The sequence below is a fragment of the Staurois parvus genome, unplaced genomic scaffold (genome assembly GCF_062004578.1).
Source record: "Staurois parvus isolate SC_StPar_1 unplaced genomic scaffold, SC_StPar_1.0 ptg000182l, whole genome shotgun sequence".
Taxonomy (NCBI): Eukaryota; Metazoa; Chordata; class Amphibia; order Anura; family Ranidae; genus Staurois; species Staurois parvus.
This window is the reverse complement of record NW_028317978.1, coordinates 2,052,419-2,078,072: the sequence shown is the minus strand read 5'-3', so window position 1 is coordinate 2,078,072 and position 25,654 is coordinate 2,052,419. Positions and strand designations below refer to the sequence as shown.

At 41.4% G+C, this 25,654-nt stretch overlaps 1 protein-coding gene across 4 annotated transcripts in view; it reads left to right on the top strand.

Annotated features, from left to right (window-relative positions):
• The first annotated feature begins 937 nt into the window (after positions 1-937).
• The window catches only part of FBXL15 (F-box and leucine rich repeat protein 15), a 44,876-nt gene continuing 20,159 nt past the window's right edge, over positions 938-25,654 (top strand). Inside the window, exons 1-4 of one of the 4 annotated variants that reach the window (XM_089677238.1) lie at positions 953-1,073; positions 13,753-13,909; positions 14,504-14,572; positions 22,797-22,956. In XM_089677238.1, coding sequence (XP_089533364.1) covers positions 14,547-14,572; positions 22,797-22,956 — 186 coding nt within the window. In that variant the 5' untranslated portion in view covers positions 953-1,073; positions 13,753-13,909; positions 14,504-14,546. Of the gene's footprint in view, positions 1,087-13,752; positions 13,910-14,503; positions 14,573-22,796; positions 22,957-25,654 lie in introns of all 4 variants that reach the window. The other 3 variants (XM_089677237.1, XM_089677239.1, XM_089677240.1) reach the window with 3 other exon arrangements.

Genomic DNA, 25,654 nt, shown 5'->3' with positions numbered 1-25,654 from the left:
GTTCTGGGAGGGCATCATATGACGTCCTCCCGCGCCCCCAGCATTGCGCACCTGGCGATCTCCGTGATCACTGTGTCCTGCGGACACAACTGATCACGTGATGTGGTAAACGGCCAATCACAGCAGCCATTTACCACAACTGTGTCCAATGACAGCAGATCACCGGGTAAATACAGTTATCGGCTGCACTTTCTTCACGCTGTCACAGTGTAAGTAACACAGAGAACAGATCGGCACTGATGATCAGTGCAACCCACCTGAGCCCAGCAGTGTAGTCAGTCAGTACCCATCATTGCTGCATATCAGTGCAGCTTCATCAATGCACCTCAGTGAAGGAGAAAAAATAACTTTGCACTTTAACAAATTTTTTGCTCTTTTTCTGTTTATAGCACAAAAAAAGAAAAAAAGACAGTGGAGATTAAATACCACCAAAAGAAAGCTCTGTTTGTGTAAAAAAATGATAAAAATGTCGTATGGGTACAATGCTGCATGACCGTGCAATTGTCAAAGTGTGACAGTGCCGAAAGCTGAAAATTGGCCTGGGCAGGAAAGGGGTAGAAGTGCCCTGTAGGCGAGTGGTTAGTTTTCAAGGGATGAGGTGACAACCCTACCCTAACTTCAAATACAAACACCAAATTCCCACTGTATGGGCCACCCCACCCACGTGAATGAAGCCTAAAGCTTGTTAATATTTCCTAGAGGACGCCTGTGTTCGGAAAAGCTAAACAGGGGAGCTCCGGTGTTAATGTAATGAAACTACCAGAACCTCACAAGAAACAAGCGACTATTTGTAATTATGACATATTTTCACAGCTTTCATATCCGCAGAAACTCTTACAACACCCAGCTGTAGTTCTATTTCCTATAAATCACCTCAGCCAGGCGGCTACCACAGGAGATTCACTTAACATTCCCGCGCTGAGGTCACTTCCGCCTCTACCAGCATGGCGGCGACATGACGTCTAACATGTGCGACAGGCGGCTGGATGTGTCACTAGCGGTTGCCATGGGAAACCGGCAGATTTGACAGGAGGCTTGGAGACTGGGTGTCGGGCAGCCATCGGCGGGAGGAGGTGATCGTTGTATGTATGTAGTGGCAGATTGAGAAGAGATTCGGAATGAGAGCTTGTCTACATTGCTGATTGTGTGTGGAAGTGGCGCCTGCCCTTTGCCTTATTGTCAGTCCTTGTTGTCGTCTTACATACTCGGCCATTAATAGTCATGGATCTGTAATGTGTGTGAGGTGGGAGCACTTGTCTCCAGCATCGGATTAGTGAAATAATCTGGAAATTAATCATATGCCTACTGGTCACTTATACCCCCTTCATGCCCAGGCCAATTTTCAGCGCTTCGCAGTTTGAATGACAATTGCGCGATCATGCTACACTCAACCAATATGACATTTTAATAATTTTTGTCTCACAAATAGAGCTTTTTTTAGGTGGTGTTTAATCGCCACTGGGCGTTTTATTTTTTTGTGCTGCAAACAAATTGAAAAATTTTTTTTTCTTTGTTTCTATTATACAATTTTGCAAACAGATATTTTTTTTCCTTCACTGATGTGCGTTCATGAGGCAGCACTGATGAGGTGGTACTGATGAGGAGGCACTGATGATGCTACACTGATGGGCTACACTGACGGTACTGCTGGGAGGCACTGGTGGGCAGCACTGCAGGGCACTAATGATCAGTGCTGATCTCCTCTGACAGCTGCCGGTTATCGGCAGTACTTTTCTCACTGTGACAGTGTGAGGAATGTGCTGCAGATAACTAGCAACTGTATTTACCCGGTGATCTTCTGTGTCATCGGACACAGCTGATCGTGTGGTAAAAGGCCGCTGTGATTGGTCTTTTACCTCACTATGTGATCAGCTGTGTCCGTAGGACGCCCTCTCAGAACTGGGTGACTGTGCTGTAGTTGTCATTCGGCTATAGCGTGGTTACCAAGTGGTTAAACTAAAAAAATGCAATCTCCCAGGGACACCTTGCTGCAGATGTGGTGATGTCCCAGGCGCTCAGGGATACTGTCATGGCTTGTTTGGATTGCACCAATTGAGAATCTAAAAAGTTCATAAACATAGATCTGAATGAACCGTTCCATGAATGTGGATTATATTATAAAGTGTTCTGTTTCAGGGACAACATTTCTACTGACATTTCTTCTGAAGATCAAATATTAAAACTGGCCATACAGTCTGATTGTACATTTTCCCTTAAAGTGCTAGTAAACTCGTGTCTGATATTTGTACCTACAAGTAAGCCTATAATAAAGAGCTCACTTGTAGGTAATGAATATCTCCATACTGCAGTGAGCAGCAGGCAGGGATATCGCCGACGTATGTGCTCTGAAGGAACAGCATACCCGTGCCATTCCTTCAGAGCTGCGTGCTGTAAACTGTGACTCCCATGCGCGGAAGTGATGTCACCACAGCCTGACCAGTCAGACGGCCGGAGCTCACGAACCTAGAAGGAAGACCGGGTGAAGATGGAAGCCCTGTTAGTGGTGACAGCGCGCCGCTGGAGGCCTTCATTTTAAGGCAAGTCTATGATCATATGCTAGTATGCGGTGCATACTAGCTAGGGATGCAACTTAGTTAGGACTGCAACTAACGATTATTTTCATAATCGATTAGTTGGCCGATTATTGTTTCGAAACAATGAGATAAAAACCTCAAAAGTTTGGTGTATAATTTAGTTAATATGTAAAGCGGCAAAAAAAGGCAATTTATTCTTGAATATCTACAGGGGTTGGACAAAATTATGGAAACACTAGGTGAAAGAACAAAATTGTTACCTAAAATGGTGTTGGACCGCCTCTGGCATCCAAGTCGACCTTAATTCTCCTGAGAATTGACAAATATAAGTCTTCAATGGTGAAAAATGGAATCTGATACTACTCTTCATGCAAAAATCATTCCAGTTCCCGCAGAGATGCCAGAGGCGGAACTCGAGCCAAAACCTTGTTCTCCAAAAATGACCATGGTGGCTCTATGATATTGAGGTCCTGCGATTGCGATATCCAGGGAAGTCGTGAGACTTCATCTGCATGCTCGTCATCCTCTCTGCATGCGAATTGGAGCATTATTGTCTTGGTAAATGGCGCTGTCTTTGGGAAACAATGTCTATACCATGGGGTGCACATGGTTGGCCAAAATGTGCACATATTTGCTGACAGAGACTCTACCTTTCAAGGTGACGATGGGGCCTGCAGAATGCCAAGATATGGCTGGCCGAACTATGATTGCACCGCCACCATTCTTTACAGTTGGCACAAGACAGTCCTGGTTGTAAGCTTGGGATGGTGTTTGCCACACAATAACACGTCTGGTGGTTGGGAACAGTGTGAAGATCGATTCATCGGACCATATTACAGTCTTTCATTGATCGATAGTCCATGATTTATGGGTGCTGCACCACTCTGTCCCCTTCTGAGCATTAATAGCAGTCGGTTTGGCAGATGCAGCTCACCTGTGAATGTTTTGCTTATGGAGTTCCCTCCTTACAGTTTTTGTGGACTCGGGCTTAGAAAGACTGAGATTGAGCTCTGCAGTCACTTTTGCGGCAGTTGTTTTCTTATTCTGGATCAGAATTCTGTGCAATGACCTTTTTGTCTTTCAGTCAGTTGACCGTGTCTATGCTTATCAGACGTTTTCCCAGAAACTGTATATGCTATCATAACCTTTATTACTGTACCTTGTAACCCCTCAAATAAATTAGCAACTTCAGTCACAGAGGCACCAGCTAAGTGGCACCAACAATTTGCCCTCTTCGAAGCTCAGGAAGTTCTGACATGACTCTGTATTACTAGCAGCGCACTCAGTGAATGACGAAAGTGAGGTTTCCCACCTGTTAGCTAGGTGTCTCATCACACAGTGGAAGCAAAAGAATGTTACACTTCCACTTTCAACACGAAACATGTTGCTACTTTCACACCTGCAAATCATGTAGTGTTTCCATATTTGTGTCCAATCCCTCAGTATAGAACTTATGTCATATATAGGATAATAAATATACCCTCGGGTAGGATATTTTAACTGGGAGTTAGACATGAAGTTATATTATGTGTGGGGGAGGGGATATACATCTTTTTGTATTAAAGTAGTACTAAATGCTGAGACTTTTATTTGCAGGGATCTATTCATTTTAAATATAATGCACACTACTGGTAAACATTTACTTTATCTTTAATCGTAATGCCTAATATTACCTCCAGCCTATCAGCCTCCAGCTTCTCTGGGTTTAGATGCTGATCTTCCCTACACAGAGCCCTTAAAGTGATTCTAAAGGCTTGTTTGTTTTTTTTAAGAAAAAATAACAAACATGTCTATACTTACCTGCTGTGTTCAATGGTTTTGCACAGAGCAGTCTGGATTCTCTTTTTCTCGGATCCCATTGCAGGCTCTCCTGGCCCCTTCCTCCTGTCTGGTGCCCCCTCAGGAAGCAGATTGCTATGAGGGTACCCGCTACTCTGTATGTCCATTCACACACAGAGCCGCCTCCTCTCTCTTTTCATTGGCTCCCTGGCTGTGATTGACAGCAGTGGGAGCCAATGGCTCACCACTTTGTTTTTTTCACATAGTGTGCCACGGATTTTTTGTATTTATTATATATAATATATTTATTTACATTCATATTTATGCATTTATTTAGTGTATGTGAGTAGCGCTGCATCATTCTCTCTCTCTCTCTCTATCTATATCTATATATATATATATATATATATATATATATATATATATATATATATATATATATATAGTATTTATTGGATCATTGGTATGTGATTAGATGTAAGCTGCTTCTCTTAGTAGTTTGTTGCATTGAAGAGTAGAAGCACAGGAGGTTCACACCATTATTCCTGAGACTCCAGTGCACATCGCTGGATCGAGAGGGGGCATAGGTGAGTATTAGGGGAGCTGGGGTTGATGCTGCACCCAGAAGGTTTTTTACCTTCATGCATACAGTGCATGGAGGTAAAAAACCTTGAGCCTTTAAAACCACTTTAAAGTAATCAGAAAAAAAACCCAAGGTTTACAAACTAAAAACTTGTCATACTTACCTGCTCTCAGTAATAGTTTTGCACAGAGCAGCCCTGATTCTCCTCTTTTTGGGTCTTCCACCAGAACTTCTGGCTCCTCCTGCTTTCAGAGTGCCCCCGTAGCAAGTGGCAAGGTGTAGTGTAGAGTACCCCTATAGCAAGGTAAAAAAAAACTTCTGCCTTTAGAATCACTCATTTCTCCTGCCCAGAATTACATGTCCCATGCTGCATTGCTCCTCACACATTCACAAGTTCTCAGGCACTTACTGACATGTAGAGATGGTTTACTGATCTGTATGTGTGCTGTGGTGTGTATACTGACATGTATGAACTGTGTACTGAGCTGTATGTGTGCTGCGATGTGTATACTGACATGTATGACTAGTGTACTGAGCTGTATGTGTGCTGCACTGTATTTTTCTGATATGTAAACAAAACAAAGCATGCATTCTGTATGCAGGCCAACTATTCGATTATGAAAATAGTTGAGATATTTTCATAATGGATTATGTTGCTTAGTTGTTTTAGCCCTAATACTAGCATATTATAATGTTGCCTTGCAGGGGGAATTTTTTTTTTTTACTAACGTTTCAAGCTGGCTATACACTGTACATTCTGATTATACAATCTCCTTTAGATTTACTTAAACTTTGTAATGTGAGGCATCCGACTTTTCTTAAGCATCCATTCATATGGTATCAAATCAGAGCATGCCCCAGCACTACAAAGCTGATGGTAGAGCTAAAGCTGGCCATACACTATACAATCTGATTGTGTCTTCTCCTTTCAGGCTCATTCACACTTGACTGTATTTCCAACTCTTGCTAAACGCCCCTATAGCATTTGACAAGTGTTGATCCGGCGTTTGCGGAGCGTTTTTAACGCTCTGTAAATGCCGCATGCACGGTTTAGTGGCATTTGCCAAGTGTTAAAAACGCCCCACAAACGCCTATAATGAAGTTTGAATGGTGTTAACACTCCGTAAAAACGCTTCCCAAACGCCTGTCTGCCGCTTGCTAACAAGGCTAGTGTGAACTATGATCTAGCAAACTATGTAATATGAAGACAAACCTAAACAACCCATTTGGTTTAAATCTACTCAGGCAGGCCCTAGCCCAATACTGTCCAGTTAATGGTAGATCTCAAGATCTAAAATCAACTATGTTCTGCAAGGGCCTGCCAGATTGGATTGTTTAGGTATATCCTTATATTACAAGGACCCTGAACACAGACTTGTTTGTTTGGGGCCATGCAGCTGCACGGCTTACAGATTAAGAGTCCATGCAAGTGCTGCGTCCCAATTGAATTCGATTACCTGTGCATCCCCGTATGGGCAAGCAAAGCCCTCGCACAGCTGTACACTGTAGTAAGCCTGTTGGAGCAAGACCTTCGCAATACTATATAAGAATTTTATAGACCAGTGGTAGTTAACTTTCTTGATCTAGGGTGCCTCAAGTGCAGCCCCTGACATCATGCACATAATATTCAGAGAATATATTGCTACAGAAAGCTGCCGGACTCCAGATGTGCAACAAGAGATGGGGATTGCAGATGCTCTGCAGGAGATGGTCAAAGGCTACAGGTATGCTGCAAGTGATGGGTAGAGGCTGCCAAAATGCTGAAAGACATGGTTAGAGACAGCAGACATGTTGCAGGAGATTGTCAGAGAATATGGGTATGCTACTAAAAGAGATGGTTAGAGTTTGCAGTAGATGGTCAGAGACTACAGGCTGGCTACAAGAGATAGAGGATGCAGGAGATAGAGACTGAAGGCACTCTACAAGAAATGGTCAGAGGCTGCAGACATACTGCAGGAGATAGAGAATGGGGACATGCTTCAGAAGATAGTCATAGACATGTTACATGAGACATCACTGCTATTATAGTCCCCCTAAAAATTACTTGTAACACATTTGATATTTAGCAAGATACATTCTAAAAGATTGGAGGAATTAAAAAAAAAAAAAAGAGAGAGAAAAGAATAAAGTTTACTGATTACTGTGCAAAGTCAAAGAAATAAAGTGGTAATAAACCCAAAAGCAAACATTTATTCTATTGCAGCTCTCCAATCCTTAGATGTGGTGGCTGCATTATTTTCTTTTTTATGATTTCTTTCCTCTATTTGCACCTGGTTATCCAGCCAGTAAGTCTTTTGTTTTTCAACAGAACAAGTTGTCTTGTAAATGTAGCATTTAGAGGCTTAAAACAAACAATTTACTACCGACCGCTATCCTTACAATGATCAGCTTTTAATTATTCATGTAAAAACTTTATCCCAAAATGAACAAAACTGTTACTGTAACTGCTTTAAAATGTTGGCTGTAGTCAGGCTTCAATTTGTTATTGCATTTAAACCTGCTAGTCCATCTAACACTCTCCTCTGCCCAGATTTATGATGCTGCATTCCAAAGGTGCCTCTGTGCTCCTTCATCCAGAGTGGTATCTCTTGGTGAAGGTGTGTTACTGGTCTGGTCACTAGGTGAAAACCGAGGGGAAAAAAGACTAAAATCAGAAAACTGATGTACTCACCACATCTAATGATTGATAAATTTTTGGGTTTGGATTTAATACCTCTTTAAACATGACATCAGTCACATAACTGTCATCTGTAATGCTTTGTCACTTGTTTGAACAGTCCAGAATGCATCTGAAAGCCTTCCATTTTTTTTACAACAGACACCTGACCATATGTACCAGAAATCACCTGTATCCTTTTGACAATTTAGTTCCAGAATCACAATTATAATGAATTAGTGTTGTCTAGAAACACACATTGGTTTAAACAGAGCTTTCAAAGACTGCCCTGTATGTTCCTAGAAATCAAGTTATTTGGTGCATTATCACAGCAGGCTTTTATTCCACTACATCTTTAACAATATAATGCAAAGTATTCATTTTTTGGAGAAGGTGAGTACATTTGCTGGTTCAGACATTTCGAGTGTTGGTTATTATGTGTCTTTATATTTAGGTCAGCCAAGATTTTGGCATAGAAGAGTAGATTGCTGTGTTGAAGGTCCTGATAAAGTAGTTGTCAAATGAATGCTATTATTATTATACAGGATTTATATAGCGCCAACAGTTTTTACTCAGCGCTATACAATATAAAGGGAAACAATACAGCAATGATACAGTTCTATACAAGTGGGTTAGGAGGTACCTGCTCGTTGGAGCTTGCAATCTAAGAGGGAGGGGCTGGTGGTACAAAAGGTAATAATTATGGGGGATGAACTGACAGGAGAAATAGAAGATTTGGTTATCAGCTGAAGGCAGTATAGGTGTTCCTGAAGAGAGAGGTTTTCAGAGATCGCCTAAAAGTGGGCAGAGTAGGCGATAGTTGGATAGATTGGGGTAGAGAGTTCCAGAGGATGGGGAGGCTCTGGAGAAATTCTGGAGACGAGCATGGGAGCAGGAGACAAGGGAGCTAGAGAGCAGGAGGTTGTGGGAGGAGCAGAAATGATGGTTTGGGTGATATATGGAGACAAGATTGGTGATGTAATGTGTGGCAGTGTTTTAAATGGCTATATATGTTATTGTTAATGTTTTGAATTTTATTTGTTGGGCAATGGAAAGCCAGTGGAGGGATTGGCAGAGAGGGATGGCAGATATTGAACGGTTATTAAGGTGGATGAGTCTGGCAGCAGCATTCATGATAGACTGAAGAGGGGATAGCCTGCAATGAGGTAGGCCAGTGAGGAGGGAGTTACAATAGTCAAGGCAAGAGATAACAAGGGAGTGAATAAGTTGCTTAGTGGTTTTAGAGGTTAAAACTGGGCATATCTTGGAAAAGTTGTGGAGGTGAAGTCTACAAGATTTGGACAGTGCTGGGATTTGGGGCTGAAAGGACAGATGGGAGTCTAGGATTACACCTAGTACCCTGGCATGAGGGGAGGGACTAATGGTTGTATTATTGATCTTGATGGAGATGTCAGGGGAGGGGGCACGGGCTGGAGGGAAAAGTATAAGCTCCGTTTTTTGGAAGATATAGTTTGAGGAAGTGGACTGACATCCATGCCGATATGTCACTTAATAGGTTAGTAATGTTAGAAGAGATCGAAGGGGTGAGGTGAGGAGTAGAAAGATAGATTTGTGTGTCATCAGCATAGAGTTGGTACTTAAAGCCAAGTTTATCAAGTGACCAAGGGAGGAGGTGTAGATGGAGAAGAGAAGGGGTCCAAGGACAGAACCTTGAGGGACCCCTACAGAAAGAAGTGGAGAGGAGAAAACAGAGTTATAGGTAACACTGAAGGAGCGCCGCGATAGGTAGGAGGAGAACCAAGAGAGTGGAGTTTTTTTGAGAAGGGGATGGTCAACTGTATCAAAAGCTGCAGAGAGGTCTAGTAGTAAGAGTATGCAGTTAGTAAATCATTAGTGAGTTTTAGTAGCGCAGTTTCAGTGGAGTGGAGTGAGTGAAAGCCAGACTGTAGAGGGTCAAGAAGGTTGTTGTCAGTGAGGTAGGAGCTCAGGCGATTGTAGACTAAGCGTTCTAAGAGTTTAGAGGTAAACGAGAGCAGGAAGATGGGTCTTAAGTTGTTCAGATTGGTGGGGTCCAGCGAGGGCTTTTTAAGTAGAGGAGTGATCTGTGCATGCTTTCAAGAGGAGGGGAAGGCACCAGTAGAGAGGGAGAGAGTGAAGATGTGAGTGAGGGAGCATCGGATAGAAGAAGAGGGTGATCATAGTAGTTGTGAGGGGACAGGATCCAGGGGGCAGGTGGTAAGACGGGCTTCTGAGAAAACTTTAGTGACCTCCTCAGTAGTAGCAAGGTCAAAAGAGAAAAGTGTTGAGGGAGGTTTAGTATAAGGTATGCTAAGTGGGATAGATGTCTGTGTAGTGGAGATTCCCCTAAGAATATCATCAATCTTGTTTTTGCAATGATTGGCAATCTCGTAAGCAGTGAGTGAGTTACTGGAGGTCGAGGTGGAGAAAGTAGAGAGTTCAAAGTAGAGAATAGATGGTGAGGACTGGATGACAATATATTAATAAGAGTGACAAAGTAGGCTTGTTGGGCAGCATGGAGGGAGGAATTGTATTTTAAGATAGCAGGTGAATGCTTGATGGGATTTTGTTTTACACCACAGTCCCTCCAGTGCATGACTATGTCTCTTAAGATATCTGGTGTTGTCAGTCTGCCATGGTTGTAATGGTTGGGGCCTGATACTTTATGTAGTTAGAGGAGCAAGAGAACCTAGTGTGGGTAAAAGCAAAATTTTGTAGACAGAAGTGGCCAGGTCAGGGCAGGACAGGGGAGATATTCTGCCATAGAGGTGGTCAGTTGCAGAGTGGAAAAGGGTGAAGTTTTCCGTGGGTAATTGTTTGCTGCTTGGAGGGATAGGTATTTGAAGACGAGGACATTGTGAAGGTGATAGATTGTGTTCAGAGAGAGAAAAAGGGGTGCTTGTGAGGTTGTAGGGGATGCAAAGATGGGAGAAAACAAGGTTTAATGTATTCCCATCAAAGTGAGTGGAGGACTGTGTGCATTGTGTTAGGGCAAAAGATGAGGTTAGGTTGAAGAGTTGGCATGTAGCAGGGTTGTTCACATTAATGGGGATGTTAAAATCTCCATGAATGATAGTGGGTGTGTTAGAGGAGAGAAAGTAGGGTAGCCAAGCATAGAAGTCATCAGGAAAGCGTGACATCGGTCCAGGAGGCCGATAGATCACTGCAATCCTCAGAGAAATGGGAGAAAACAGCCGAATGCAGTGAGTCTGGAAAGAAGAGAAGGATAGAGAGGGAGGAGTAGGGAGTACTTGAAAGGTGCTCAATGGGGAAAGAAGCAAACCAACTCCACCTCCTTTCCAACCACAGGATCTGAGCGAGTGAGTCCAGTGAAGGCCTCCATAGGAAAGTGCTGAAGGAGAAGCAGAATCTGATGCTTGAAGCCAGGTTTCTGTAATTACTAGTAGGTTAAGGGAGTGGGAGACAAAAAAGGTCAGGGACAGAGGTGAGCTTATTACAGACAGAGCGGGCATTCCAGAGCGCACATGAAAAAGGGAGGATGGTGTTTAGAAGCATGGGGATAGAGATTAAATTGAGTGGACTGCTGCTATTCCTGGAGGAAGGAGAGTGCCTGGTGTGGGGGTGAGACACTGGAGGACCAGGGTTCAGGGAGATATCCCCAGAGGTTAGGAGAAGGAGGGTGAGGAAAGTAAGGTGGGAGCAGTATGAGTGCACATGCCGTCCTGTCCTGGTGTTTTGGTCAGCAGGTGAGTAAAGCATCAGCAGGAAGTGATGAGAGCAGTAGTAGGGAGATGGTAGAAGTGAGGGTGGTATGTATAGGCTTTGGGGTGGAGCAGAGGGGTAAAGAAATTAGATTTTGAGACCAGAGGATAGTCATATGAAAAGGAGGGGTAGAGGGGTCATATTTAAAAAGGTAGATGGAGTGGGAATCAGACTTTGTAGAAGATGTTTCCCAGGGTGTTTTGCCTGCAGTCCTTCCAGAGTGCAGTAAGCTAGGGTCAGGGTTTAAGGGTTTAGCCTTTTATGTTGGAGTTAGGCTACATCTCTTACTTAGACATACAGTACAGGACACAGGCTTGATATTCATAGACTCTGGGACACTGTCAGATCTTTTGAGGACACCTGGGCATCACCCTATAACCCTTCTTCACTTCATGAGTTTAGTTTTTTGCTGGTGTCCTAAGGTGATGGACCTTTTTATTCCTTATAGATAAATGACTCCTTGCTTAACTAGTTTAATATTCTACATTGGATTATTCAATCAATTCTTCAATCGGCTCTTCACTGCCTACTAATATAACAATAGTAGCAATACATCTGGGTCGGTGAAACTTCAGTAAAACCTTTGGAGCCATGCCAGGACCCCATACTGTGGAGACGGCCTGTAATGTTGGTTTAGGCACTGGATCCTTCGTGGATGCTCACCTCAGCACTTGGTACAATACATGTAGTTAGAAACAGGGTGTTATACAGGTACAGGGCTGTGATCCACCATATCAAACCCAGATTCTGAAGGCAACTTGCCCACTGTGACAATCTTGTAAAAGCTGTTAGGGTCATTTCAAAAGTTGCTTTCAATCTTTATCAATCTTCCAATTTAAAAAAAAAAAAGAGAACATCAGATGGTCCTGCTCTCTATCAGGCCCTTTCTCTTATTGGGTGACATCTGTATACCAACTGTGCTTCTTGCGTTGTCACCCTGTCATGCAGTTTTGTGGAGGCTAAAACCTGCCATGCTGACATACCATGTGGTATGGTCCACCGATGTCATCGGAAAACTGGCAATAATGTACAGCTGAGCATAAAAGTGCTTGTAGATGGAAAGTGGTTGAAAGAGGCTGAAGGAGATCAGCAACACTGCTAAAAAAGATGTGAAAAAGGTGATAACAATATTTTATGGGGGAAAAGATATGCCATTTGTTTGTGATAAACCGTGTGTTAGCAAGATAAGTGCGACATAGTTAGATTTGCTCTAAGTGCTAGAGTAAGGGTTAAGGTTGGGTTTGGATGTAGATTTCTCTTTGCCATGCTTGGGATCATGCTTGCAGAAAAACAATGAGACTGCACTTTTGCTTGAAGTTCCTGGAAGATGAAAGTTTGTCATATACAAATTTTACATACACTCGCTTCATTTGAAGTGCTCTTCTAGGTGATTATTTCCAGTGGACTCTTCAGGGGTGATTACACATAAATCTTTGGGGTGGTGTTCTCCTTTTGCTCCCTTGTCTCCTCTTGTTGCTGCCTTATAAACGCAGATCTGCACATGATTGAATATGGATTGCTTTTATCAGGTCTGTAGTTTACCCACCATTAACTCCTGAAGAAGTTGGAAATCATCAAAATGCGTAGTCGATTGGTGGACGTTTTCATTTTCTCATTATTCAGAATAATAGACAGGCAACATGGGGAATATGAACATGGTGGTCTAGTGTTTTACTGTGTGTGAGTCTTGTTGTATAGTGCACAGTTATGTACTATTTTATGACTGTTTAAATAAAAACTGTTAACTTTTATTACACTGTATGCAGTGTGTGACTGTTTCCAGAACTAAACTGTATCTGAGCACCAGAAACTGAAAACGCTCTTTAATTAATTTTTAACCACTTGCCTACCGGGCACTTATACCCCCCTTTGTGCCCAGGCCAATTTTCAGCTTTCAGTGCTGTCGCACTTTGAATGACAATTGCACGGCCATGCAACCTTGTACCCATATGAAATTTTTATAATTTATTTACGCAAGGGTTGATGATTAATGTAGCATTAAATTCCAGGAATCCATCTACCCTTAGCTCAGGTATGCAGGCAGGAGGGTGTGCTTAGCTGAGAAAGCTCCTCCACCCCCCCCCTTCCCGGAAAGTTTTGTTTGTTTTGTCTTTCTTTGGGCACACTAGTTCCGGTGACCCTGGGGACAACCAGGGATTCCCTCACTTTGGAGAGATTTCTTTTTCACTCCCTGTTTTGGCTGTGGGACAGGAAGTGAAAGGAAATCTCCCCAGTGAAGCGCATAAAGCAGAAAAACGTGACTGAGTTATAATCTTTCCTTACGCTATCCAAAATGAGAAAGAAGAAAAACATTTTCTTTAGTTCTGATTTAAAGCGGAAGTTCAGCTTTTTTGCATCCACTCCCCCTCCTCTTTAACAATTGGTATTTCTTTTTTTGGGAGGGGGGAGAGGGGGTTAAGGTACCTGGTCCTAACAGGTCCCTGCTCCCGCTTCCACACGGCTTGAATTTCACCCCCCCCTTTTGTGACACATCACAGGTCCCAAAACGACTGCAGGACTATTCAAAAAGCATGTACAGTGGGAAGCCAGCTGTGAAGCCGCAAGAGTTTTTCCCTTTGTTAAGTTGCCAGTGCCTGGACCCGAAGCCCATTGAAGAATTGGCTCGGATGAGAACAGCACTGGATCCCTGGACAGGTAAGTTTCCTTATATTAATAGCAGCTACAGTATTTGTAACTGCTAAATTTTTATGTTTTGGGGGAGACTAGAGCTACTCTTTAAATTTGAGGGTTTTTAAGAGTAGAGATAAAATTGTTGTAAAGACTAAACTCACCAAACTGGCTTCTGACAGTTAATCGATTCTTATGCTAGCTTCATTGAATAAGGCAAGAAAAATCATCTTTTTATAGAATTCTTTTCAACGTGGTCTTTTGTATACAATTCCCTGGCAGGTTGGAATATTGTGCGGCTAGTGGATGTGTGGGACTGAGCAGTTCTTGCATCACTGCTAGAAGTGACGTGGGACAGCTGCGACATTGGATGTGACAGAAACTGATCAGAACACATACACATCTTTTGAGTGCATTAGGACATAGGGTTTTGCATGGAAATGTCCAACATACAGAATGATTCTGCATACTTAATGCATTTATATAGGCCTGGGAAAGAAATACGATTTGTATAATTTTGGTGAATGTATGTATTTATTTGTGCTTTGTATTATATTGTATATGTTTGTCTATAGATAGGCAAGTAAATGTATTAATATAATTATATATTTTTTTTTGTAGGTTATTTCGATAGCCATAGCCCTCATTTAAGGCTGCCTTTGTCATGTCTAAAACCAGGAACATTAGCAGGTAAATTATAACATACGGTATATTGTGCCAAACAGATGACTAGTGAATGTGTTGATGAAATGTATAGCTTGCGCCTTGTTTGCGGATGACATCTTGATGATTCTTACTTCTCCGATCACTTCCGTCCCCAATTTGTACTCGGTTTTACGACGCTTCATTTTCATCTATGTCCTCAATTCTCCAATTCTGAATTCAAATCTCCCAATGCACCCCTGTCTCCGATACTTTGGAATCCCAATTTCACCCTGGGTCTCCGCCCCCAGGATTTTGCCTGGTGGACTAATAAGGGGTTGTTATGAATTGCTGACTTATGTGACCATAGGGATGTCTTGTTGAGGCAATACCTGCAGGAAAACTTCCAGCTACCTAACTCAGAATTTTTTCACTATACTCAGCACACTTTTTTTAAAGTCTTTACACCGGACTTCTGACCTAACATCGTCTACTGCAATGGAACATTATGCAGGACCATCGACAAGCACACTGGCCATAAATCAAGAATCTACAATATTTTAACCTCAGCCTCCTCAAAGTTATTTTTTTTTATATGGATAAATGGGAATATGATATGGGAGAGGACTTAGCAGTAGACAATTGGTATAAGTTGGCATCATATGCATCTAAAACATTTATCAATACTTACTTGATAGAAGCAAATTTATAAAGTCCTCTTAAGATGGTATATGGTTCCAGTGAGAATAGCGTCTTGTTTCCCGGGAACCTCCCCACTGTGCTTCCGTAGCTGTGGTCAAGATTGCACAATATACCATACTTGGTGGAATTGTCACCTATAAGTAAATCTTCCTAAATCACTGTTACAAGCTTCACTTGGACGCCCAGTGGAGGGGGTACCAGGACACACAAGGAGGCTCATTACATTTATATATGCAGCAGCTAGGATCTCTGTTGCAAACTCTTTGAAATCGCCTGTGATTTCTTTTTACGTATTGAAATCCAAGTTGTCTTGGATAATGGTTAATGAATGCCTTTCGGCAATCTTGCAAGACAGATTGGATTTCTTTGAAAAGATTTGGGACCCCTGGATCAAATATCTCTCGGATGCCTAACATGATACAATTGGGTCTGTAGTTCCTCTCTGGACTGGGTGCTCTTCTCCCCTCTTTCTTCTTCTTTTTCTATAATTGTTTCCTCTTCCTAGTTCCTATTTTATTAAAGATCTGATAAGGCCCTTGGGCCATATGTTGGGAGGTAAAATCATTTCCCCCGTGTTTTTCATTGTAGTAATGGGGGTGTACCTGGGTCTAAGCCCAAATATCATCCCAGTATAAGAATTAAGACCTTTAGACTATGTTTGCTATTTATGGAATAATTATAGTGGTTAATCTGCTGTACACTTCCAAACGCTGAATGTGAAGGCTGTTATTCTTGCAAGTGTAATTATCAAATTCTGTTGTTACATTTTTACTGAAAATCTGATAAACCTCTAGGAAAATAAAGAAATGTATAACTTGCATTAGATGTGCAGATTTTTAAAGTAGCCTTTGCAAGCATTGCCCCAGAACCTAGATACATTTTTAAAGCTTCATAAATACTATATGTTGATTAAAAATTAACATTTGGAACTGCAAAAAATTAGTTCCACCCCGAAAGCTTGCCACTATGACAATCAGGTTGGTTATGTGTGAATCTGAACAGAGGTAGCCAATTTGTCTCCGTTAAAGTGTAACTAAACCCACCGATTATCCATTTCCCAAAGCAGTTCATTTTAAGGCATGCCTTGAATTAGAACACTTACAAGTGTGCTTATGTGAGCTCTCCAAATTGTAAAATCATCACTGATCAGTGTCATAGATGATCACATGTACAATTCCCTGGTAACTGCAGATCATACAGATGCTAAATTGACAGAATCCTTGACTGTAAAGGATAGAAGGGTGTAGTTCCATTTTAAAAGACTATGGGGTTGAAATGAGCTGTTCACTTTGCAAGGGCATTTTCCTTATCTTGGTGAATGTGTATGGAAGCTGTGCTGTTTTCCATCAACCAGTCATGTGTAAACAAAAATGCTGGTTTGTTATTTTCTCTGCCTGTGATTGAGTATTCTTTGCAAGATGAATTCTTACCACGTTCACTAAGCAGGGGAGAAATTCTGTTGCTGTTCATAAATCAACCCCTATGCAATTTCTGATTTCCCTGTGTTTGGAAATGACTTGATTCATGTGCAAGTTAGACAATGTGCTTTGATTTGGACACATTGACAGCCTTCTTTGCAGTTCGGCATATATCTGCAGCCCGGGCCAGTGCAGTTTCTATCACAAATTCCAGGCTGTATCTTGATGAAGTGGACACATTTGGTGGATATGCCTTGTGCTTGGCATTATTTTCTATAAACTGGCATAGGCTAGACCTACCCATGGGTAGACACAGGGTGTTCATCTTGAACTAGCCATAGATGGATCGAAATTTGGCTGGTTAAGCAGCCGTTCCCGCTAGACAGAAGTAATGATCACTTTCCTTTAACAGGCTTGTTGGAAATTTTTTCTCGAGCAATGGCTTCAGTTGCTGATCAGTGTATTCTGACAGAAGAGAGTCCCCCCTGTCAGAATACAGGAAGGATTCCTCCATCCACCTTGCTGGTTGAATGAACAAAAAACAAACAAAAAGCCATCCGTCTATGGCTAGCCTTACTGAAGTGATGTTTTCCAAAAACACATTAAATGATATTCCCACTAATACCTCATCAAGAACAATGGTTGGATGATTATTAAGCACACCACAGATCTGCAAGATCATGTTCAAATGTTACATCAATGTGATCACATTGTTAAATCGCATCACAGTGGTAAAGTGCAATGTTTCTGGTCCACATAGGACCCCTTCATCACATGGATGTTATCTTGAAGATCCATGGTGTGCTGGCAACAGTTTGAATTCTTTGGCCCGTTCACACTATGTACATTTAGCTGTGTCTTTTTTTCATGGATAAATGCAGGTAACTGTAATGACACCCAAAAAGCAATAGTTTTCGATGTGTCCTGTTCACACCACAAAGCTTTGCTTTAGAGCTTTTCGTATAATATTGCAGCTCTGTGGATGGAACTGCATGTCATCGCCAGCTCAGCGCACTGTATAAAGTTCAAATAACAAAAAAGACTGTGTGATGTAATAAAATGCACATCACACGTTGCCCTCTAAAGGGCACTGCAGCCCAAAATGGCTGCTGCCTTCACACTAAAGTGCTGCGATATAGCACATGGGCTAGTGTGAATGGGCCCTAGTAGTTTATAACAGAATACATGAAAATAGTTTAATAATAAAACATTTTTAGCCAACAATTTTCCATGGAAAATTGGCATTTTCTAATTCTGTTTTCTGATAGGCTGTTTAAACATTCTAATTTTTGTTTTGTAAGTGTGACTAAGATTTGAAATATGCTACACATGGTAGAATATTCATGATCTTCTGTTCCGGATCATGGAGAGTAGGAAAAATGCTCATCATGAATCATGTTTTTCTAGCTCATTAAATAAAAGCAATTAATCTAATTAGAGCTTGAGGAAGTGTCACTGTAAGATATTTCAAAGTCTTGTATAAATAGACTAATTAATGAATTGCCTACTGAATCATTCCTAGTGAGAACAAGACTTGGAGACTTACTGACATATAAATATTCTTTGCTTTCAGTGTAAGGTTCCCATTATGTGGTGTTGTAGAATGAATTCTCCTGGTTGATAGCTGCACCTGGGTAATTGTGGACTTCTTTTGTTCTACAGAGCTCTGCTAGTCATGACACTTGCTGTATGCAATTAGTAAACTACAAGGAGCTGGCCATGTGTACTCCATTGTTAAGGATAGGCATTATTCTATGTATGGGGTGCTTATGCACTGATCAATGTATCATATGATTCATTAAAATGTATCTTTAGGCATTTTTTTTTTTTTAATTTTGGTTAGGGCGGGGAAAGATTAGATCTCTTTTCAAGGCTTGCTGACCATTGTCCTCCGGTAAGAAAGCAAGGAGAAATCTGAAACATTTAGTTGTCCCCAGAAATCTTCTAGTAGGGGATACTTGTTCCTGGGAAAACTCTTTAAAAGGGGAATTCCTCTCACTTTGGGACATTTTTGTTTAACTTTCTGCTACATCTCTGGGACACGAAATGTAGGGATATTTTCCCAGTGATACAAATAAGGCAATAAATAAACTGACGGGTTTTAATCATTCTATAAAAAAAAAAGGTTTGGCTACATATACACTTAAAAGTGAAACTATAGACAAAATAAAAAATGACACATATTATGCTGTTTGTCAGTAGCATTAAAGTGACAATAAACAATAGCTTTATTCTTGAAAAATAATCCATACACTTCTACTACTTAAAGTGGTTGTAAACCCTTACAGATACCTAATGAAGTGACTGGCCTCAGGTGATACACAGAGATGAAACAAATCATCCTACATAAATTGTACCTGTCTATCTACAGCTGTCTTTCCCCTACATCCATTCAAAGTGTAGCATTTACACAGGATCTCTTAGCTCTGAAAAGCAGGGGGTGGAGAGCTGAAGTTACATCAGTGAGGAGAGCTCTGATAGTTGATTGGAGGAAAGGGACACACCCTAATTCACACAGCTCACAGGAACAGAGCTGAGGCTGTCAATCTCCTGGAGCTCCCTCCCCTGTCACCATTTTTCTCTTGGTGTCAGGAAAGTGTGTCACAAGTGACTCCTGCTTATAGCAGAGGAATGAGGCAGCAGACAGAAATGACACTGAGTACTCTGGATTTGAGACAAGTACACATTATTGGGGGATATACTTTGTTCATATTTCATGTCTGAGGTTTAAAATCCCTTTAACCACTTCAACACTGTAGGACATACCTGTACGTCCTCTAGTTAAAGCGTGGATACAGTGGAAATATTTGCAGCCATGAACCCCGGTATTTTTAGCCGGTGATGCTGAATATTGTAAAAGCAATCCAAGCTGCTAAATAGAAAAACAAAGTGTTCTGGGCTTGTAATACCAGTGGAACCGGTGCTCGCTATTTACTTGCTTATACTGTTCCCTCTATTGTGAGGTCTGTTTTGTCAGCCGGATGCCTGTTTCTGTACACTCTATTCTGCTTTGCTTGTCTGAAGTCAAGCTATTATTTTGGACTGCTCTAATGTAGACTGCTACTTTTTTCGTGTTCAACTCTGTATAAGCTGTCCAGGTTGTAAATTGGTATGTGTGCAGCTACACTGTCCTATTACCCCACATAAGGTTCCACTTCAAAAAGTATGATCCATCATGTTTGTTTTTTTTTTTTTTTTTGCACACTTTTAAAAAATCATGTTAGGCCTGGAGTTTACATAAACCACAGAAAACTATATATTTTCTGAAAGCGGCCACCCTAGAGAATAAAATAGTGGTAGTTCCAATTTTTTAGGTCACACAATATTACTGTAGTTCCAATTTTTTAGGTCACACAATATTACTGTAAAGGTCTAGGAAATGCAAAATTTCAGTAAAAAATACACTTAAGTTAAAAAAAGTTACCCAATTTTTTGGTAAAATATAAAAGATAAGTAAATCGATACCCACATGTCAAGCCTTAAATTTGCATGCGCTTGTAAAATGACAACAAGCTTTTGTACGCTATATTTTCTATAGGTGATGCATTTAAAGCCCCCTCTAGGTCATCAGTTTAGCGTTATGGCGGAGGTCTAATGCTAGAATGATCGCTCTCATTTGGCATGGGCGGTGATATGTAACATGTATCACATATGTTTTCATGCATAAGCGCCCTGATGTGTGCGTTTATGTGTACATGTGGGGTGCCTCAACATTTTTTTCAGGGAGACAGGAGTTGTGTTTTTTTTGGGGGGGGGGGGCACTTCAGTATGGTGTGCGAAAGTACCCGGGCAGCAGAGCTGCTGCCAAATGCTTCCACCTGTCAAGCCATGCTGCTTGCCCACAGCAGGGCTAAATGTTACAAGGAAACTACCTGCCCGGCACCTGGAACTATGTCCCGAGTGTCGGGCGATATAAATTGCACATCCCTGTCCTAACAAAAAAAAGTTATAAATGCATATATTTTTTTACCTGTAAAAAAAAGGTTATTATTAATAATGATATTTATTTATTTTTTTTGTAAGGGTGACCTTATCCTTTTAAATTTGTGATTTTACAGGAAATTATTATGCCACTAGTTTACTTCTTAGGTCCATGGTATGGTGGTTGCTTTTGACTGGGGTGTCTATGCCTTGAGTGGTATTGCATGGTATTTTTTGACCACCTGGACTGTTCACAATTTGTGCGAGCTTGGCACACAGGAGGTTTGCAATTAATCTTGCACTTTTCTTTTTTGATGGTAGATAGATTTTTACTTTTGAACTATAAAAATAACTTGCATACAATTACCAGAAGATTTGGGGATTTTTAAGGTGCAAAGCAAAACTAAATTTAAAATTAACAGTTTTAGTGCCATTAAAATTCCATTCAATTTAAAAACCATTACAACGACTTCACAATCACATGCAGCTTGACTGTTTATTGTGGTATGCAGATTTCAAATCCCAACATGTTTCGCCCACAACAACATGTGTTGAATTGAGGACTGAAACATCAATGTGATCGCAGAAGGCACACAAAACGCTGAGTTAAAGTGTAACAATGGTAAGAGGTCATTCTGACAATGTAGGCTTAGCGCAAGCATTCTATCCATGGTGTAGAAGACCGATAGCTAGATGGTATCACAGTTATCACCATTGGATGTACATAAATACTGAGAGGTCAGTCCACTTGTGTGTAATTTTAATCTCAGTATAAATACAGCTGTTCTGTGAAGCACTCAGAAGTTTGTTAGAGAATATTAGTGAGCAAACCGCATCATGAATGCCAAGGAACACACCAGACAGGTCATTGATAAAGTTGTGGAGAAGTTTAAAGCAGGGTTAGGTTATAAAACAATATCCCAAACTTTGAACATCTCACGGAGCACTGTTCACTCCATCTTCCAAAAGTGGAAAGATTATGCACAACTGCAAACCTACCAAGACATGGCCATCAATCTAAATTGACAGGCCGGGCAAGGAGGCCATTAATCAGAGAAGCAGCCAAGAGGACCATGGTAACGCTGGAGAGCTGCAGAGATCCACAGCTCAGGTGGAATAATCTGTCCATAGGACAACTATTAGTCGTGCACTCCACAAATCTGGCCTTTATGGAAGAGTGGCAAGAAGAAAGCCATTGTTGACAGAAATCCATAAGAAGTCCTGTTTGCAGTTTGCAAGAAGCCATGTGGGGGACACAGCAAACGTGGAAGAAGGTGCTTTGGTCAGATGAGACCAAAATGTAACTTGTTGGACTAAAAGCAAAACGCTATGTGTGGCAGAAAACTAACACTGCACATCACCCTGAGCACCTTCCATACTGTGAAACATGGTGATGGCAGCATCATGTTGTGGAGATGCTTTCCTTCATCAGGGATAGGGAATCTGGTCAGAGTGGATGGGAAGATGGATGGAGCCAAATACAGGGCAATCTTAGAAGAAAACCTGTTAGTCTGCAAAAGACTTGAGACTGGGGTGGAGGTTCACCTTCTAGCAGGACAATGACCCTAAACATACAGCCAGAGCTACAATGGAATGGTTTAGATCAAAGCATATTCATGTGTTAGAATGGCCCAGTCAAAGTCCAAACCTAAATACAATTGAGAATCTGTGGCAAGACTTGAAAATTGCTGTTCATAGACTCCATCCAATCTGACAGAGCTTGAGCTATTCTGCAAAGAAGAATGGGCAAAAATGTCACTCTCTAGATTTGCAAAGCTGGTAGAGACATATTCAAAAAGACTTGCAGGTATTATTGCAGTGAAAAGTGGTTCTACAAAGTATTGACTCAGGGGAGCTAAATACAAATGCACGCCCCACTTTTCAGATATTTATTTGTAAAAAAGTTTGAAAACCATTTATCATTTTCCTTCCACTTCACAATTATATGCTGCTTTGTGTTGGTCTATCACATAAAATCCCAATAAAATACATTTATGTGTTTGGTTGTAACATGACAAAAGGTGGAAAATTTCAAGGGGTATGAATACTTTTTCAAGGCGCTGTAAGTGATGGAATGTGATGTTATCTGTATGTACATTCTGAATGTGTAATGTTTCATTTATTTTATATGGAGGGCTGCTTGTTATTTTCAATCTTTATCACAGGGTAATGTAAATAATAAATACAGCTTGCATTCTTCTAGTTCTTATTGTTATTCTGTTTATCTCCAGTCTCCATCTGTTGGATCTGCCTTGGGAAGATGTGTTGGTCCCTCATGTCCTGTCCTATTTACCACTACGACGCATCATAAATCTGCAGAGGGTCAGCAAAGCTTTTCAGTCCTTAGTGCAGCTCTATCTGGCCAACTGTCGAAGCTTTGACTCCACACAGGTATTGTTTGTGTTCAGTTTTGAAGGATTGCATGTCCTGTAACTGTTCCTTAAAGTGACATTAAAGGCAGTTTATTTATTCCAAAAAAAACATTTGCATTCCCAAGCCGGGCTGTGTGCATCTATAGACACACACAGTACTGGTAAGCCATGCCCCTGCGTCCTAACAGGAGTTTGACATAAGCTCCTGCTGCTCCCAGTGTCTCCTGTGAGACCAGAATTGAGAGAAGAGATGCTGGAGCAGTGTCAGGAATCAGCTAAGTGTTTAGGGATTGGGATGGATAGGAAAGGTATAGATGCTAAATTCTGGGGGTGGGGAGAGGTGTGTGGGTGCTTGTCCTGCCTAATTCCGGAACAGCCATGTTCTGAGGAGCTCCGATCTCCTGACCTTAAAAACCCTCACAAGCGTCGGAGGTGCCTCTACTTCTATCCTCTGACATTGGCGGATTACTGTGCCATCTGCAGTAATGCCAAATAGGGGGACCACAGAAACTGACAGATTTTTTTCTGCCAGCCGGGGAGAGAGATAGATCTAAGATGGTGCCTACGCGGCAATGTGCATCTCTGCTGTGGAGGATTCAGGCTTTAATGCAAGCAGCTCCTCCTCATCCACCTGCCCAGCAATCCATCTGCCAGCTCTGGTGAGCCCTCTCCTCTGGATAGCCCATCCACCCGCAACCCAGCCAAATTAAAAAAAGCAAAGCAGGGACCACCCTGCAATAGAGAAGAGGGAGAAATGCAGCCCTATCATTCTGTACATCCTCTTTTGGAGCAGTTTCCTGCCTCTTCACAGTGGTGAATATGCTAGCTAAAGTGAACACTGAAGTGCCAGAATTCTAGAGCAGAGTCGGGCATATTGAGCACAAAATGGAGATGTTTGTGCTGTACACAATAGCTTAGTGGACGCTTGTAAACATCAACAGGCTGACGTGCAAGCTATTCAAGCTAAACTTGCCGACCTGAAAGACCAGTCTCTGCGTAATACCATTAAATTCCAAGGGGTGCCTGAGTCCATTATTCCTGCAAACCTTTCCAACTTTTTGCAACAACTACTGCATACATTGGTCCAGATATGCATGAATATGCAGTAATCATCGATAGAGCCCACAGATTACCGAAGCCTGAATTCCTGCTAGACTCTGTTCCGCAGGACATTCTCGCCAGAGTCCATTACTACCATATAGGTAAAGGACAAAGCAATGCGGGCTATTACTCTGTAGGCGGATTTATCCCAAGCCACTATGCAAAACAGGAAGAAATTCCTCACAATCACTAAAGCATTAAAGAACCACAATATTATTTACCGTTGGGGATTCAATTATATTGTCACTCATCATGGCAATACCATCACTATACACGCTCTGGAGGCAGGACTTGCGTACCGTAAAGAGTGGTGGATACTGGCTACTGATACACCTACTGATGAAAGGCCCAAACTGTCTAAATTACACATTGAATGGACATAAGTAGAGATACACTTTTCTATTCAAATGGTGCACCTCTTCTTTCATTGTATTGCAAATTCTGAAGGTCTAAGAAGGGGCATTCAATATAACCTTTTTCTGTCATTGTTCTGTTTCTTTTATTGGTCCTAAAGGACCTATGATGTTTCCCCTCCAATTATAGCAGTGTACTCGGTTTATTTTTTAAGGACTTTATTTTTTCTTTTGTGTCTGCAACTATATGTGTCTAGAGAACATGCTTTAAAGTGACTATAAAGTTTTTATCATTTGAATAGCCCTTATAAGCGTAAAGTCATGTGGGCTGAAAGCCAAAAATGAAAAGGAGATGTGTATTCAGGAGACACATTTTATGGCAGCTAAACCCCCAAAGTGCACTAATAAGGCATACCCACATGTATTTTATGAGAACAAAAAGAATGGTGTTCTCATCGCCATAAAAAAATTTGGTAGCATTTAATGCATGCAATGTTATTGTTGATGAAAATGGGACATACATTATTTTAGTATGTTCTATTAATAATGTGGACTATACTATTGTTACTGTGTATGCCCCAAATCAAGGTCAACTTTTATTCCTACAGAAATTGCTGGCTAGAACTAGAGGCGTTTTTTAAGGGGAACTTTCTTTTGTTGGCAGACTTCAACTTGGTGGTTGACCAATCAATAGATTGCACATCACCCCCTTCTATTTGTAGACCATCCCATCCTTATGGCCTTTATTGCACATGGAGGTGCTATACGACGTATGGCGCTGTCCTCACCCAGCGAAAAATGGATTACGCTTTCTTTCCTATCCACGTAATATTCAAGAAATGATCTGATTCTTTCTGATTTGTCATTGCTTCACAATATTGCAAGTACTAACATTCATGATATTAGATGGTCAGACCATGCCCCAATTACGGTAGAAATTCAAGAACAACATACGGTAAACCAAGCTCTTTTGTGGAGAAACAACACGCGTCTTTTTGCAAACAACAACCATTGAAAGAAGTTGCAATCCCAGCTTAAAGAATTTTTCCAACCTAAAACAACGGCAGAAGTTTCTGCAACCACGGTGTGGTGCACCCATAAAGCATACGTCTGAGCGCTACTTTTGCAGCTTGGAAAAAAACGTAGAATGAAAGAGACCCAGGAGCTTTTTGCTCGCATTAAATATCTAGAGTCCTTGAATTAGCAACAAGTTACACCTGCCTTACTAGCAGATTTGAAGGAATGTAGGAATGAGCTCAAAAG